Here is a 14891-nt window from a genome sequence, read left to right as displayed (position 1 = left end):
TTCTTGTAGAATATATTACTTTATGTCGTGATAGAACCTTTTGTAGTTGTAATTATATTTATTGAGGTATAACCTCTTTTTTCTTGAATTGAGAATCTCTTGAGCATTTCTCATGGCTGATGGCTCTGTACTTTGAAAATTTCTATTTTATTTTAATGTCTAGTGCTTACCTTTTTGGGAATCTTATTTTCCTTGACATGTTATTGCATTGTACTCGTGCATTACCCTTCCCCGTAGATTTTTATTTCTAAAATCTAAAAAATGGATTACACGTCTAATTTATGAAGTTTGGCTCATGTCTCATTGCAGAAGCAGCAGAGACTACCTAGCGTCTCTTTAGGTGCCTTATGTCATGACCATTTGTTCGCTATCCTATGTACTTTTAGTGTCATTTTTCTGGTGAATAATGTGGTGATGCTCTCAGCGGCAACCGTCTTCCATAATGCGGGTCTTGCCGTGCTTACTTTTCAAGATTCACTTTTGCTAATGGACCAGGTTGGTTATTTCTTGAAGTCAATTTTTGACAAAACCCGATCTTATATTTTATTATTCTGAATTATATTGGTGTAAATTGATGAATTTCCTCTTGTTTACATATTAGATCACACTAACCAGCTGCTCTAGTGCAGTCTACCGTTTATGTTTGCTTTTCCATATTGTTGCACTTTAAGTTAAGGGAAGTGATATTTATGCCCCTTTTGATCACCAGGGACACCCAGCGCCAGTGTATCAATGACTAAAGGGGGGCCAATGTACTTGACGTCAGAAGAATCTAGTGGATTTGATTGCCACGTACACTGGCACTGGGTGTCCCTGGTGATCAAAAGGGGCGTAAATATCACTTCCCTAAGTTAATTCTGATTTCTTACTGTCAAATTTTGTATTCATATTAAAGATGCCTTGTTAGCTTTTGCATTTCACTTCGCACAATAATTTTGCTGAATTACTACTATTAGGTTTACACGAGCTTACTTGTGTTCTTTTCTACTATTGCTATTATTAAGTCATATGTACTATTACATAATTGTGATCAATCAAATATTGTATTAAAGTATAAAATATTAAATAACGCCAATGCAAACAGCTTAATCTTTTGGAGTAACTGGTTGTTTCACATGGTATCAGAGCCAAAGGTCCTAAGCAGTGTTTTAAAACTCCCCCGCGTCCGCGTTGACTCCCCCGAGTCGACTCCCTTTTACCTTGGCCGCGTCCACGTTACACCGCATCCGCATTTTGCCCCTCAGAGTCAATAGAAACTCCTTTGACTCTCCCGAGTTACGACCGCATCAACTGGAGTACTCAGCCGCATCGATCACGTTCTTGGCCGCATCCGTGCCGAGGCGACTAGGATTTTTCTTGGCCGCGTTCCCCTTCGCATCCGCGTTTTTAAACACTGGTCCTAAGTACAAACCTCCTGGATAACAAAAATCCACATTCAATGGCCAAACCCAAAAGAGGGGCCACATGGGCCACATGTAGGCCAACCCAAGAAAGACGGCCACACGCGAGGGGGAGAATTGAAGTATAAAAGATTAATTAACGCCAACTCTAACAGCTTAAGCTTTCGGAATAACTGGTAGTTTCACATATTGCAAAGTCCCGGTATTTATTTTCATTCAGAAATAAACCATAACAGTACCTAGATCTTATTTCTTTGGCTATATTTATGGTTTAGTATTCAAGTAAATGTGAGGTGCTGTGATCTTTTTCTGTAATTTATATTTAGAATAATTCCATATTAAAAAAAAAACAAAAAAACAATTCCATATTTTAATATATTGTTTAGAAATTTGGATCCAAAAGCTGCCCATTGACTTTTGAACTTGATTCATGGTAAAAGTTGCATTATAAAATTTTCAGATTGACATTACTCAGTTAAGTTCTAAAACTCTTTAAGGATATTTTTTTTTTCAAAATGATCCCCGTCTTTAGGATGTTTATGTATGATATGATTCTCAAGCCTTCACAGTAGAAGTGATTTGTGAAGTTTATCTGCTAAATGAATAGGTTAATTGGATTTATTTGTTCCATTTTAAAAAAAATGATTTATTTGTTAAATGACCCAGCGCCTCCATGTGCTTTTTTCTTGCAGATATTTCAGAGTCCTATAGCACCTGTTGCTTTTTTTCTGGTCCTGTTCCTCACTAATCAGGTCACCGCAATAACATGGAATGTTGGTGGGCGACTATTCTTGCATGATTTTTTTGGCATTGATGCACCTGTTTGGATTCACCGTGTGACGGTCAAAGGTCTTGCCATTATTCCTGCTCTCTACTGTGCATGGAATTCAGGGGCTGAAGGAATCTATCAACTGCTTATTTATTGTCAAGTTGTATCGGCTATGTTGCTTCCATCGTCGGTGATTCCCCTTTTCCGTGTGGCATCATCGAATTTGATTATGGGCGCCTTCAAAATCTCGGGGTTTGTGGAAGTCTTAGCCATGCTTACCTTTCTTGGTATGCTTGGTTCAAACATAATCTTTATTTTAGAATTGTTATTTGGAGATAGTGACTGGACGGGCAACTTGAGGTGGAACATGGGGAGCGGATATATTGTTCTTCTTCTCATTGGCTGTGCATCGTTTGGTTTCATGCTATGGTTGGCAGCGACTCCACTAAAGTCTGCTAGTGAATGCCCAGATATCCAGATATGGAACCGAGATTCACAGAAGGCAATTCCTGAGCCTTCTCAGAATAGAGAAGAAAGTGAGTTAAATAAGACTAGATATGATGGTGATGAGGAGCCTGTGGCTGAAGAAGCTGCCTCAGAGAAGTCCACGGTGAGTCTTTTGGATAACTCAGTTGGGAGTTATCTCGATCTGCCGGAAACAATTATGGATTCTGATAATGAGCCTCATCAATCTGCTGCTGGGTCCCATCTGGAAAACTCAACATCTGCTGTTGACTTGGCTCCATGTGTGACTGTCAGTGAGGTTTCTGCCGTTGGATTGTCGGATGCAAGTAAAGATAGGGTTGAATCCAAAGAATCAGTTGAAAAGACAGTGGGAATAGGGGGACCTTTGAAGGTTCTAAAAGATGACGAGGCGGATGTTTGCGAACTTGAAGAACCACCAGTTGAAACTTTTGGGAGCATACCCATTTCGACATTTGATGGACCGGGATCTTTTAAGAGTATTAGTGGGAAAAATGATGATAGTGGTAATGGAAGTGGAAGCCTTTCGAGATTGTGCGGATTGGGTCGTGCGGCAAGACGTCAGTTAGCGTCCATACTTGATGAGTTTTGGGGGCAACTGTATGACTTCCATGGACAATTAACTAAAGAAGCAAGAGCAAAAGGAATTGATGTGATATGGGGATTGGATTCGAAGCCCGTTGCCTCTTCCATCAAAGCTGACACTCTAGCAATGGATTATTCCACAAAGTATTTCTCTGAAGCCGAAAGAGTATCAGCTTTTCCTACCAACTCAATGGATTATGATTCTCCTAAGCATCAGAGAATACTGGGTGGTGTAGATTCACCTTATGGGGTTCAAAGGGGCCCATCGTCATGGTCTTCTAGCATCCAATCATTGCATGCATTTGTGCAAAGTTCCGGAAGCAATCTACTAGATGCCAGTGAAAGACGTTATTCTAGTTTGCGGCTGCCAACATATCCTGATGCACGAGATTATCAGCCGGCTACAATGCATGGTTATCAGATTCCATCCTATCTCAGTAGAAATACAGAATCCTTGAGCATTCCATTGGATCCATCAACCCCTAAATCTACATCTCTTGTCCCAAACTACAAAGACCCACTTACTTATAGTCTAGGGCAAAACAGGCTTGGTTCGTTACACACATCGAGTATGCAAAATCCAGCGATGCCTCTGATTAACAGGTTGCAGTCTGAAAGAAATTACTATGATTCTTTGTTGGTTGGAAGTGGAACCAATGGGAATGTTGGGTCAACAACGCACCCTAAGAAATACCATAGCTTGCCAGACATTTCAGGGCTTGCAGTTTCTGCTAGGAATTCTTCTTTGGCTGATAAAAATGCTCAATGGGGCAGTCCTATTGGTCCTGGGCCGTCCAAGGGTAGAACGCCATATGAACAATCACTGTATTTGAACACCACCTCGAGGGCAGAGGGTGTTCCTTTGGCATTTGATGAACTGTCTCCGTCCAAGCTCTACCAAGATGCCTTCTCCCTTCCACTCAGATCAAATGTCGACACCAAGTCTCTCTGGTCCAAGCAACCATTCGAGCAGCTATTTGGCATTGCTGGAAAACCTCAAAGTGGCACGGTTGAAGTTCTTCGAGAAACTGTTTCCCATGTTGATTCGGAGTCCAAGTTACTCCAGTCCTTCAGATATTGTATCATGAAGCTCCTTAAATTGGAGGGTGCAGATTGGTTGTTCCAACAAAATGGTGGGTTTGATGAGGGGCTGATTGATTTGGTGGCCGCAAGGGAGAGCTTTCTTTATGAAGCAGAAACTAGAGAGGTTAATCGGATCCGTATGGGTGAGTCTCTACACATGTCTTCTGATCGTAAGTTTGGTTCCGTGCCCAAGATTGGGGAGGCAGATCTTGCCAAGTTTCTGGTGTCTTCAGTGCCTAACTGTGGAGAAGGGTGCATTTGGCAACTGGGTCTTATAGTTAGCTTTGGTGTGTGGTGCATTCGCCGAATCTTGGAGCTGTCACTTATGGAGAGCCGGCCGGAGCTGTGGGGCAAATATACTTACGTTCTCAATCGCCTCCAGGTAAAAAATTTCTACATGCACAAATTTCTTAGAATAATAACCTTTGGTTTTCCAGTAGAGTTTTGAATGCGCAGAAAAGGACAAGATATCTTGGGAAATGATTTCAACACAGCCAATTTTTTGATACATGCGCTCACTTGCTTGCCTTTTAGCATTTAAAAAGCTGTAAGAAAGGGCCTTAATCAAGGCTTTCTTTCCTAGATGGAGAGAATCCGCAAGTAGGAATAAGAGCATCGGGGAGGGGCCTATGTGCAGTTCTGAATTCCAGAGCTATTTGCAATCAATGACCTGCTTTAGTTGAATAGCATCCTGAGGAGTTTTGCGTCCATACTGATGCTAGTTCTCAGGTCAGAGAGACGCCTGGCCCGTAAGCTGGCCCCCTTAAATTACCATGACGTAATAAGGATTTCTTTCGCGCGATATGCCGACGACTTACTACCAAGTGGCCGGTCAAAAAGTAGCTGGATAGGCCGATGCCACCTATCTACCCCAATCCCTTTCAGTTTGTTTTTCTGTTCCCTTTCTCTCCTCCGAGACAATCATAAAGTCATAAAATGTCAACTTACTATTTTATAAGTCTTTTCATGGGCGAGGAACTGTCTGAAAGTGAAAGGCATCATTGGTAGGCGGCCAAGCGAACATTCCTGTGTGATTGGGGATAGGTAGGTGTAGTTAATCGGCAATCAGGCAATTCGTTAAACGATATCTCAGATACTTGAAACCAATTCAATCCAAACTTTATTGAAAGAACGGGTGCATAATGCTATAATACACATCTCCATCAGGACCCGAATCCCCGTCTGGTTTCCCATCCCCAGCCTCAGCATCCCCATAACAAACGCAATGAAATTGTTTGATCTTCACTGTTGTGCCTCTTCCTTGTAATGCTATTATAAGCATAGGAATTTTCTGGTTCTCCAGGGAAATATGTTGGTCTGGCAGAAACAGTTAGGGGGTTTCAACTGATCCTTTCTGGAGAATTAGATAGTCTTCACGAGCAAGGCAGCAAGTTTCTCATCTTTAGGTGCCATGCGGATTACCACATTTCGGTGCCATTGCAGTGGGCTCACCGTGCCCTCCAGTTTTTCGATCGCTCTTCTTTCGCCCGAAGTATGACATAATTACTTAGCATAGGTACCTTATGAGTAGGCTCGGCAAAACCCCTGTATGGCTTCTTCTATTTCTCGATAACAAGAAATATGACCAACAATGGTTTTTTTTTTTTTTTTTGGAAGATGACCAATTGTATTTATATTCAAACCGTATTTACATAGAGACCAGGAGTCCCAAATAACTTCAGCATAAGATGCAGGCCCTGCTAGAGAAGGGACCAGGAGTCCCAAATAGCTTCAGCGTAAGATGGCCTAGGAAGTAACTCCAGGCCCTGCTAAAGAAGAGTTCCCCAAATTTTCCTCTTATCCCATTACATTCACCAATCCAAACATAAATACCGTTTTCACTATCTACCTTTAGTGTCATTCGTAAAAACATGAAAGAAACTACAAAAAAATTTTGCAATCTTCACTAAAGATCTAGAAGATAAGCAGTACCACCCTTCTTCCACAGAAAAACACTCCTGAACAAAAACCGTAAGGAAGTTCTCCCCTAAGAGGAGCACTTCTCCAGCTCCCCCAAAAGATGCTTGATTTGGTAGTCCGGCATATCTGTGGGATCAAAGGGGTCCTCTGGTTCCATTTCCTTAAATCCAAGTCTCTTTTTACTGGCAAGCCTTTCTTCCACCTTTCGAATTCCCTCCGCCTTATTAGCCTCCCATCGAAGCTTCCTCAATCTCCTCTCGTCGGCCAGAATTAGATTGAAGAAAGGATATTTGTGCATAGGCGAATGAGTGTCCTTTACATTAACTGACCAGAAAGACGATGGAATTCCTGAGCATTAGCTTGGGCCTCCTCCGTAAACAGTTTTCACCGTCTCCTGAGGAAATCTTTTGTAATTTCCTTGTGGGTCGGGTCATTTATAGAAGCTCTCTCTTCATCATAGACCATTAACTTCATCCTGTAAAGGATCTTTTCCAAAACCAGGAGGTCCATGGACCACTTCCTTTTCCGGCCCAAGGAAGATGAGGGAAGGGATGGTGTACCATGCTGCATATTGCTTTGATGCTCCATCTTTGGCTTCTTCAAGGTGAGAGCAAAGGTTCAAAAGTAGACCTATTTCCAAATCTCCTAAAGGATCCCAATGATTTCCCCTAGCTTTTTATATAAAGGTCACCCTTGATTATGGCCAATGACCAATGTCCGATCCCCTATTCCACTATAACGTGTTGAGAAAACCCTTCTAAATAGAGCATTAATGTAACCCTTTTGAATGCATATACAAACGATTTCCTATTTTAGACTTCTTACTAGTAGATAGTGCCAATAAATCTCATGAGAGGTACCCAAAGATTCATATTGAACTTCGATGGGAACTTCTCTTGGGGCGATGCCACGTTGATCTAGTCGTCGCCGCTGATCATCCCGCTCGTACCAACTTCCTGCGACTCCTTTCCATTTAGTAGGGCATGCTAATGATATCTCATGAGAGCTTGGAATCAGTAAGCTCATAATCTACGTCTCAAGTAGCACCAACTTCAGGGGTCACTCCAAAGCGGATTTTGGTCGCTCTGCTCCTCTTGATTCTGTTGTTCTAGACGAATCCTCCACCCATGAAAAACAAAATTCCTTTTCTTCTGCGTCGGTTTCGGCTTCATCGTCTGTTTAAGGATATGTTTCAGATTCAGCCTCTTCGGATGCGTCTTCTTATGCTCACCAAATCGAAACTTCATTTATTCTATAAAAATAGAGGCAATAACATCTAAAGATAGTTTCTTTAAAAAGGTTATTACGATTCCCAAAAAGCACTTAAAAGCAAATTAAATGCTAAAAGACAAGCAAGTGAGCGCATATATCAAAATTGGTTGTGCTGAAACCATTTCCCTATATCACTAGATGTTATTGCTACTTTAGCGCTGCATCAAATTAGATTTACTTTAGAATCATACTGCTGATAGTTTCCAGACACTTTTCATAAGCGATAATGGAGATAATATATTGAAGTAAAAGAAATGACCTAGGGGGCAGGGATTGCCCAAAGCTAAAACATCTCTCAAAGCCCATCTTTGGCGAGGTCTTTTGGCAACATCATTGTCCTCCCTAAGCATAAGGCTAAAATAAATGCCCTTTCCTCTTACACAGCCACGGTCTCGTTGATTATGTGGGCAAACCTCCATGGACCCAAACTTCGACGATGAACCACCACAATCATTGAACCACCCAAGCAATCACAATCTAATAGTTTCCTTCAACCTTCCTTCCTACTCCTTATGCAAGAGAAGCCATTAAGGTGGGTCTTTTCTCATCTTTGTTAGAATTCTTACGTCCTGTTTGAATATCAGAAGAGAAAGAACAAAGTATAGAGGGTGAGAAAACAAGAGGAGGGTATTGAGAAAGTCTCCTAGCTAGGCACGAAATGTTCTATGGTCTATCTTTTGAAATCTGTTGTAACTAAAACATCTTGTGTACTTATCAGCAACTCAAAATAATTGTCATGATAAGGCTTATCTTTGTAGACAGTTACCTTGAAGAACTTGTATAAATAAAGCTCTTGAATGACTCTCTCAATATTGGAGAGAGAGAGAGAGAGAGAGAGAGAGAGAGTTCCGAGAGAGCCATCTTCCCCTTCTTCTCGTCTTCTATGTTCTCTGAAATCCTTAGGCACCCTCTGTCCCATCTCCCATCTCCCATCTCCCATCTCCCAAATCTTTCTATGTCTTCTTCATCAAATAACACCATCTCCATCAGCTTAAGCTTTTGGAGTAGCAGGTAGTTTCACATGGTATCAGAGCCAAAGGTCCTAAGTTCAATCCTCCCGGATAGCAAAAATCCACATGCAATGGCCAAACCCAAAAGACGGGCCACATGTGCCACGTGTAGGCCAACCCTAAAAAAAGAAGGGCCACACGTGAGGGGTAGTGTTAAGGTATAAAAGATTAAATAACGCCATCTCCATCAGCTTAAGCTTTTGGAGTAGTTGGTAGTTTCACGGAGGGAGGAGGGACAGTAAACAAAGAGAAGAGAGGACAGACCCAAGGAGACTAGTGGACCAAGCAAGAGAGGACCGGGGATGAAGGGAGACTGGATATGCACCGATTGTGGTTATCTTAACTTCAGATGGCGAAGCAAATGTAGGCAGTGTAAGGTTGGAAAAGGGAAAGGCAAATTCTGACGAAAGTCTTCGGAGGACAGACCTGATAAGGTTTGGCCGAATTCTGGGGACATTATATCTAGTTCCATCGGAGGGATTCCAACCCTCACTATTCTGGAAAGGAGGTGGAGGATCGTAGCACCCTTCTCAAATCCTGCTTGGTTGGCAGGCCAAAAGGGGTTATTTGGAACCTGATGAACATTTGGAACCGTGCTAAAGCTCATTGGAACTCCATCTCTCCCTAGACCGCGTCTCTTTGGTCCAAATATGATCTTATTCATGTTTACCAGTGAAGCTATGCCTACCAAGGTCCTGGAGATTGAAGCAAAAGCTTGCGGAAATTTTCTTTCCTCCCTCTCTGCTTGGAGCCCGGTTATCAATCCGGAGGAGAAGGCGGTCTGGATCAACTTTATAGGGATCCCTCTTCATGTATGGGCGTTATCAACGGTTGAAGCTTTAGGCTGGATTTTTGGAAAAGTTTTAAGAGTCAATCTGGAAGGAATGAACCTTGCCTCAGCGTTGGTCCTTCGCTCGAAATCGGATGAGATTGAGCCTTTTGTTCATATTCGGGTCCAGGACATTAATTTCAAAATTGGTGTATATCTTTGACCTCCTAAGCGACTGGATTCACTGAATAAGGCTTCGTCTTCCCTAGGTGATCCTTTGGATTCGGATCCTTTGTCTCATGACCATCGGCTTGTGGTGCTTGCTGTGAAGCAAAGCTTGGGCAAGGATACAAACAATGTAAAGATGGTTGATGGTGGAGCGATCTGGCAAAAGGACTCGGGAGCTGCTTTAACTTAGTCGAGTCAACCGGGTGGCTGTGACCAGGACGAATCCTTTGGGTTACTGTTGAAATTCAAATTTCAAAATCAATTGCCTAAACAAGGTGGTTTCACCAACTCTCTACTCAAGGACAAGCCCAGGGGAAGCAGTATGGATACTACTATAGTCATGAAAGGCCAGCAGAGGGGCTTTCAAAGTCAGAATATTAAAACACTCCAAAACACATAAACACACAAAATAATGGGAAGTTTTCTGAGCAATCTCTTGGGCTAAGACTTTCCATTCTCCCTTCCAAAATATGGGCTGATTAGGACGTGTCAGGCTCCGCATCACCTGATGGGTCGTCAGGCTTGGAGAAAGGCCTTTTCCTCCCTCCAAATGTAACCTTTTGGATTATGATTAGTAAAGGTAGAATTGTGTTGCATTCCAGCTTACGCAACACAGATTTCTAAGGAGGTGTGTCAGTGGCAAAGAATAAGCCTTATCACCGCCGTATTACCCTCGGTTTTTGGTATAAGTGGTTCTTTATTTGTAGGGTGGTGACGGTTCTTTTTTTCAGCCTTATGTTTAGCCTTCTTAGGGAAGTAACCTAGTCTCGTAATCTTTTTCGAGATTTGGTTCTGGGCCCAAGGATATGGAGTTTTGGGCGGTTTATTTTATTAAATGACATAATGGTAATGAAGACGAGTCTAACTGGTCTCTTGGTTATCTCGTTTTGGAAAATGCCCGCTTCTTCTTCGCCTTCAGAATCTCGAATTTTTAAGAGATTACAGAGAGATTTTCCGGACTGTTCTGAGTGGTTTCAACATCGCCGGTGGGCTCGCAACTTGAAATATAATCGGGTAAAAGCCTCGGCGGAAGTTCCTACCATCCCTGAACAAGTTAAAGGAATTATTAAAAGGCAATGGAAGCAATTTCAGGAGGACTATTGAATGATTGTCGAAGATTTTTTTTCGGTAACAGTTACTTACAATTTAAAGGATATATGTATACCAGTCTACAAACTTCCTTTCTTCCGAGGTTGTTTGGAGTACGTGAATAACCAGAGACGGTTAGAATGGGAGGCGAAGAAAACACTTTGCATTCGAAAGATATCCGAACTGATTAAATTCCGGATGTCTCTGGTAGAAGAGGTCTCCTATCCGCAGTTCGCCTTAGATGATTTTTCTGAAGATATGGAATTGAAACTAGACATTGGGATTCTATTGGTGGAGCTGAGCGACTGTGCGTGACAGTCTTGTGTTAGAGTTAGTTTGGATGTTTTGTTTAAAAAGGGGGGTCTTGATAGATTTTTTGGGATCTGAAAATTAGTTTATGACTGGATGGAGAAAATGTAAAGAGAGCAAGGAAGTAGAACAGATTATAGGGTAATAGTTTATCTGGATGGAATTCTTGGGAAACTTTAATTGGTTTTTGGGTAAAGGAAGTGGATGTTGGGAAGACATGGATGGTGGGTGAATTTTGAATAGATGTTCGGGTGCTGCTTTGTTTATCTCTTGGACTGGTGCCGGCATGTGGGTCCAGTCCACCTTAATATTTTGTAATGCAGGATGGGACTACTGGTCCCGATTGCTATCTTAATATTAATGAAATATGTCAATTTTAAAAGAAGAAGAAGAGTGGAGGTAGGAAAGTCTTGAGGTTGAGGGAAGTGTTTAATCAATCCTTAGAACTTTTTTCTTATCTTATTAATAGAGCAAGAGGGAAGATTACATACTAATATATTATGCCACTTTAAGTGAAAGACTTAATTTGACTGATCTTCCCTTACATCATAAGTAACTAACATAAAGCAATAAAAATAAACTTTTAACAGTACCAATAAGTCTAAACAAACCTGCAACCAGGTCCCTTTATCATATCTAAAGATGCCTCCCACTATTGCCGGTTTCCTGATTTGAAACTTGCACTTGTTCTCTTCTTGATCCAAGGGGTAAGGACATTCCTGAATGAAGTCTGTCTGAACCGAGTTGGCACTTCAGATCAGGCTAGGCCTCTCTAGTAGAACTGGGTTCTAGGCGTTGGTTTCAGAAAGAGAGTCCACTAAAGTTAAATTATAATAGTATGAGATGGGTGTCACGTCCACTTGGTGATCTTCTCCTTAATATTCTTTCTCCTCACAATCTCATTTCTTCTTGCATCAATGGTGTCCCAAAGTCACTTTTGCCATTAGTGCACATCTAACAAACAAACACTTAATATTAATAGTGAGCCTACCAGAAAATGCATTTTCTCCTATTTGATTCTTCCCTTTCCATGTTATTCACAAACATTGGCCAAAGCATTTGATCCTTCTCTCCAAGATGCTGGCTCCTCTTGCCATTGAAAAGTGCAAGAAGAATGCATGGAGACACCCAATATACCAAACCATTTATGGTGAGCACCCAAAATTCTATTTACCAATTTGCATTTTCTGAAAATGCGGTTGACTCCAACAAGCATCTATTCGCCAAGTGGATTTGCTACATCTTCCCATGAGACACCACCTCGCACCATCCACGAGTAGCAATGGTAGGATAGGAGTCTTGCCATGGTTTTAAATTTCGGCCGAAACATTTCGTTGCGGCTGCGCAATATTTCGGTTTTGGCACAATTCGAAACGAAATTCCATATGAAGTCTTTTCTTTACAAGATTTCGCCGCAATTTTACCGAAATTTCACCGGGATTCCGAAATGTCGACGAAATTCCTGTTGAAATTTTATTTTTTCGACTTTTTTACAAAATTTCCACCGAAATTTTAAAGATGTACACCAAAATGTTATAATTTCCACCGAAATCGCTGAAAGGACACCGAAATTTTAGTCGAAATTAAAAAAATAATTGAAATCATAATCTTATTTTTACATAATTTCAGCTGAAGTTTCGGTCACCCTACATTGCCCATAGCATCTTGTATTTTTTGTTAGTACGGGTGACCCTTCTACTTTCCAAGATGCTATGGGCAATGTAGGGTGATAGATGAATGGCAATAGATGGAAGTATTCATTTAAAGAAAATACATACAGATGACAATGCGACGAATACATTGAATAAGCCGCTTACAAGTTTGGAGTGCTTTCCAAGATGCTATGAGCAGTGTAGGGTGATAGATGAATGGCAATCGATGGAAGTACTCTATTTTCTTTAGATGAATGGCAATTGATGGAAGTATTCAATCAAAGAACAAACTTACATATGACAATGCAAAATATTGAATGAGCCGCTTACAACGACTAAGTTTAATCATTGCTTGGACTTGGCTAATATCACTAGATGGTAATTGATAGGTAGGGCATCCCCTGGAGTGGGATGGGCACCTCATGTGCAGGAGGTGCAAAGCTGCTTTTTATTTTAGGGGACACAATATTGTTGATCTTGAGGTGGCTGCGAAACAAGCCAAGGTGGCGATTGTTGAGGAATGTCTCTTGTTTTTTTTTTCTAGTTACACTAGAAGTTTGGTTAGTCACCTTCTCTTGTGGTGAGAAGAATGAGTTTTCTCTTGAGAAGAGAAATGTACAATCATGGTTGAGAGAGCTGGGAAGGGCTACGGTTTCTGAGTTTTGGCTTAATTCCGTTGTAATTCTTGTATTGTTTCTTTCTCACATCCAAAGATGGAGACCTCACCCGTGGACATAGGCCTGTGTGTCCCAAACGACATAAATCGTGTATGCTCTTCATGCGTTGTCGTTTTGCTATTATTATGTGGTAGTTTTATCTTGCCTTGTTTTTGTCGGATTTCTGCATGTGATGTAGAATTGTAGACCATCTCAGATACTGTGCAATCCTTTGATTGATCAGTAAAGATCTAGTTATAATTCCAAAAAAAAAAACCTTTAAATCCTGATATTGTACAGGGTTAATGCCCAATTTTTTTTACATTGTCCACCGTTTTCATTGATTGATCACCAAATAAATTGTGGTTTCCATCTTTCAAAAAAAAAAAAAAAAAAATTTTAGTTTCCACTATCTTTACAGTTTCTTTCCTAGATTCACTCTTTTCTATCTCCTTCTTTATTATCAGTGATTATAGCATATATTATTATCTATGAATCTTTCAACAGGGAATTCTTGATCTGGCATTTTTCAAGCCGCGGTCCCCCATATCCCCTTGCTTCTGTCTCCAAGTATCAGGAGGAACAGTAGGGAAAAGGTCTGGTCCTCTGCTATCAGATGGGATCTCACTCACCATTGGAAAATTAAACCAGGGGCGAACAACGACTGCGAGCATGCTCCTTGACCTTATCAAGGATGTCGAGGCTGCTGTCTCAGGCCGCAAAGGCAGAACGGGTACTGCAGCTGGTGATGTTGCCTTCCCCAAGGGCAAAGAGAATTTGGCATCGGTTCTAAAGCGTTACAAACGCCGGCTATCAACTAAGTCAACCAGTGTCCATGAAGGTGGCTCTGGGCCCCGCAAGGGTCCTGTGCCTGCATCCACCTTTCCTGTGTAGTCTCGTAGGCCAAATCGATCTCGGTGCGGTAAGGGGATGGTTTTCGAGCTCATATGCGCACATCTTGGAGCTATTTTGTTGTTGGAAGGCCGTTTTCTGTCCCTCTCTCTCTCTCTCTCTCTCTCTCTCTCTCTCTCTCTTCATATATAGATTTTCTGCAAAATTTCATTTCCTTGTATGTTACATAGACATCCATAAGTTCATTGGAATTGTAATTGCAGCTGAATGGAAAGAAAGAGGTGGTGGAAAAAGATTGTGTTCTTTTTGGGTACCAAATAGTGGTTTCTAAATGCCAGTGGAGAAAAGAAAGGAAAAAACGTTCAAAGGGTTTAATATTTTTACCGTTTTCATAGTACTGCAGTGATCTCTTATATTAGTTAATTTTCTTTCTTATTTTCCAAAATTTGTCCAAATTTTAATTACAGCAATTTTTACCGTTTTCTGATCTCTCGCTGCCCTTTCCGTCAGCAAGAGAGTAGGAGAATGTTTTAGAAATCTCTGGAGCAGGATAGAGATTTTTAAAACCTGGATTTCTAAAGAGAAGCGAGACGGACAGTCTCCTTCTCGTCTCCCATACAGAATTTTGAGGAAATCCAAGATCCTAAAATCAGCGTATCCAAACGGCCTGTTTGGATGCCAAGTAAAAGGGACCCTCAAGTAATCCCTAAGTTTCAAAAAAAAAATTTCTTTTTTCTTTACTTGTTGCTTACTTGTGGTGTTTGTTTGCTAAAGTAACACTCAAATCCATAGATTTTACCAGATAAGAAAAAGG

General features: G+C 41.2%; 1 protein-coding gene across 2 annotated transcripts in view; it reads left to right on the top strand.

Moving 5' to 3' along the window:
* Nucleotides 1-14454, top strand: part of LOC143858720 (ethylene-insensitive protein 2.2-like) — a 34511-nt gene extending 20057 nt beyond the window's left edge. For both annotated transcript variants that reach the window (XM_077369442.1, XM_077369441.1), the window contains 3 exons: nucleotides 310-495; nucleotides 2093-4702; nucleotides 13733-14454. In XM_077369442.1, the coding sequence (XP_077225557.1) occupies nucleotides 310-495; nucleotides 2093-4702; nucleotides 13733-14119 (3183 nt within the window). In that variant the 3' untranslated portion in view covers nucleotides 14120-14454. The remainder of the gene's footprint in view (nucleotides 1-309; nucleotides 496-2092; nucleotides 4703-13732) is intronic.
* Nucleotides 14455-14891: the final 437 nt, after the last annotated feature.

This window comes from Tasmannia lanceolata, unplaced genomic scaffold (assembly GCF_043159265.1).
Source record: "Tasmannia lanceolata isolate RefF3 unplaced genomic scaffold, GAP_Taslan_0.1 ptg000026l, whole genome shotgun sequence".
Lineage (NCBI taxonomy): Eukaryota > Viridiplantae > Streptophyta > Magnoliopsida > Canellales > Winteraceae > Tasmannia > Tasmannia lanceolata.
The sequence above is the reverse complement of the archived record's forward strand: the minus strand, read 5'-3'. Positions and strand labels throughout refer to the sequence as shown.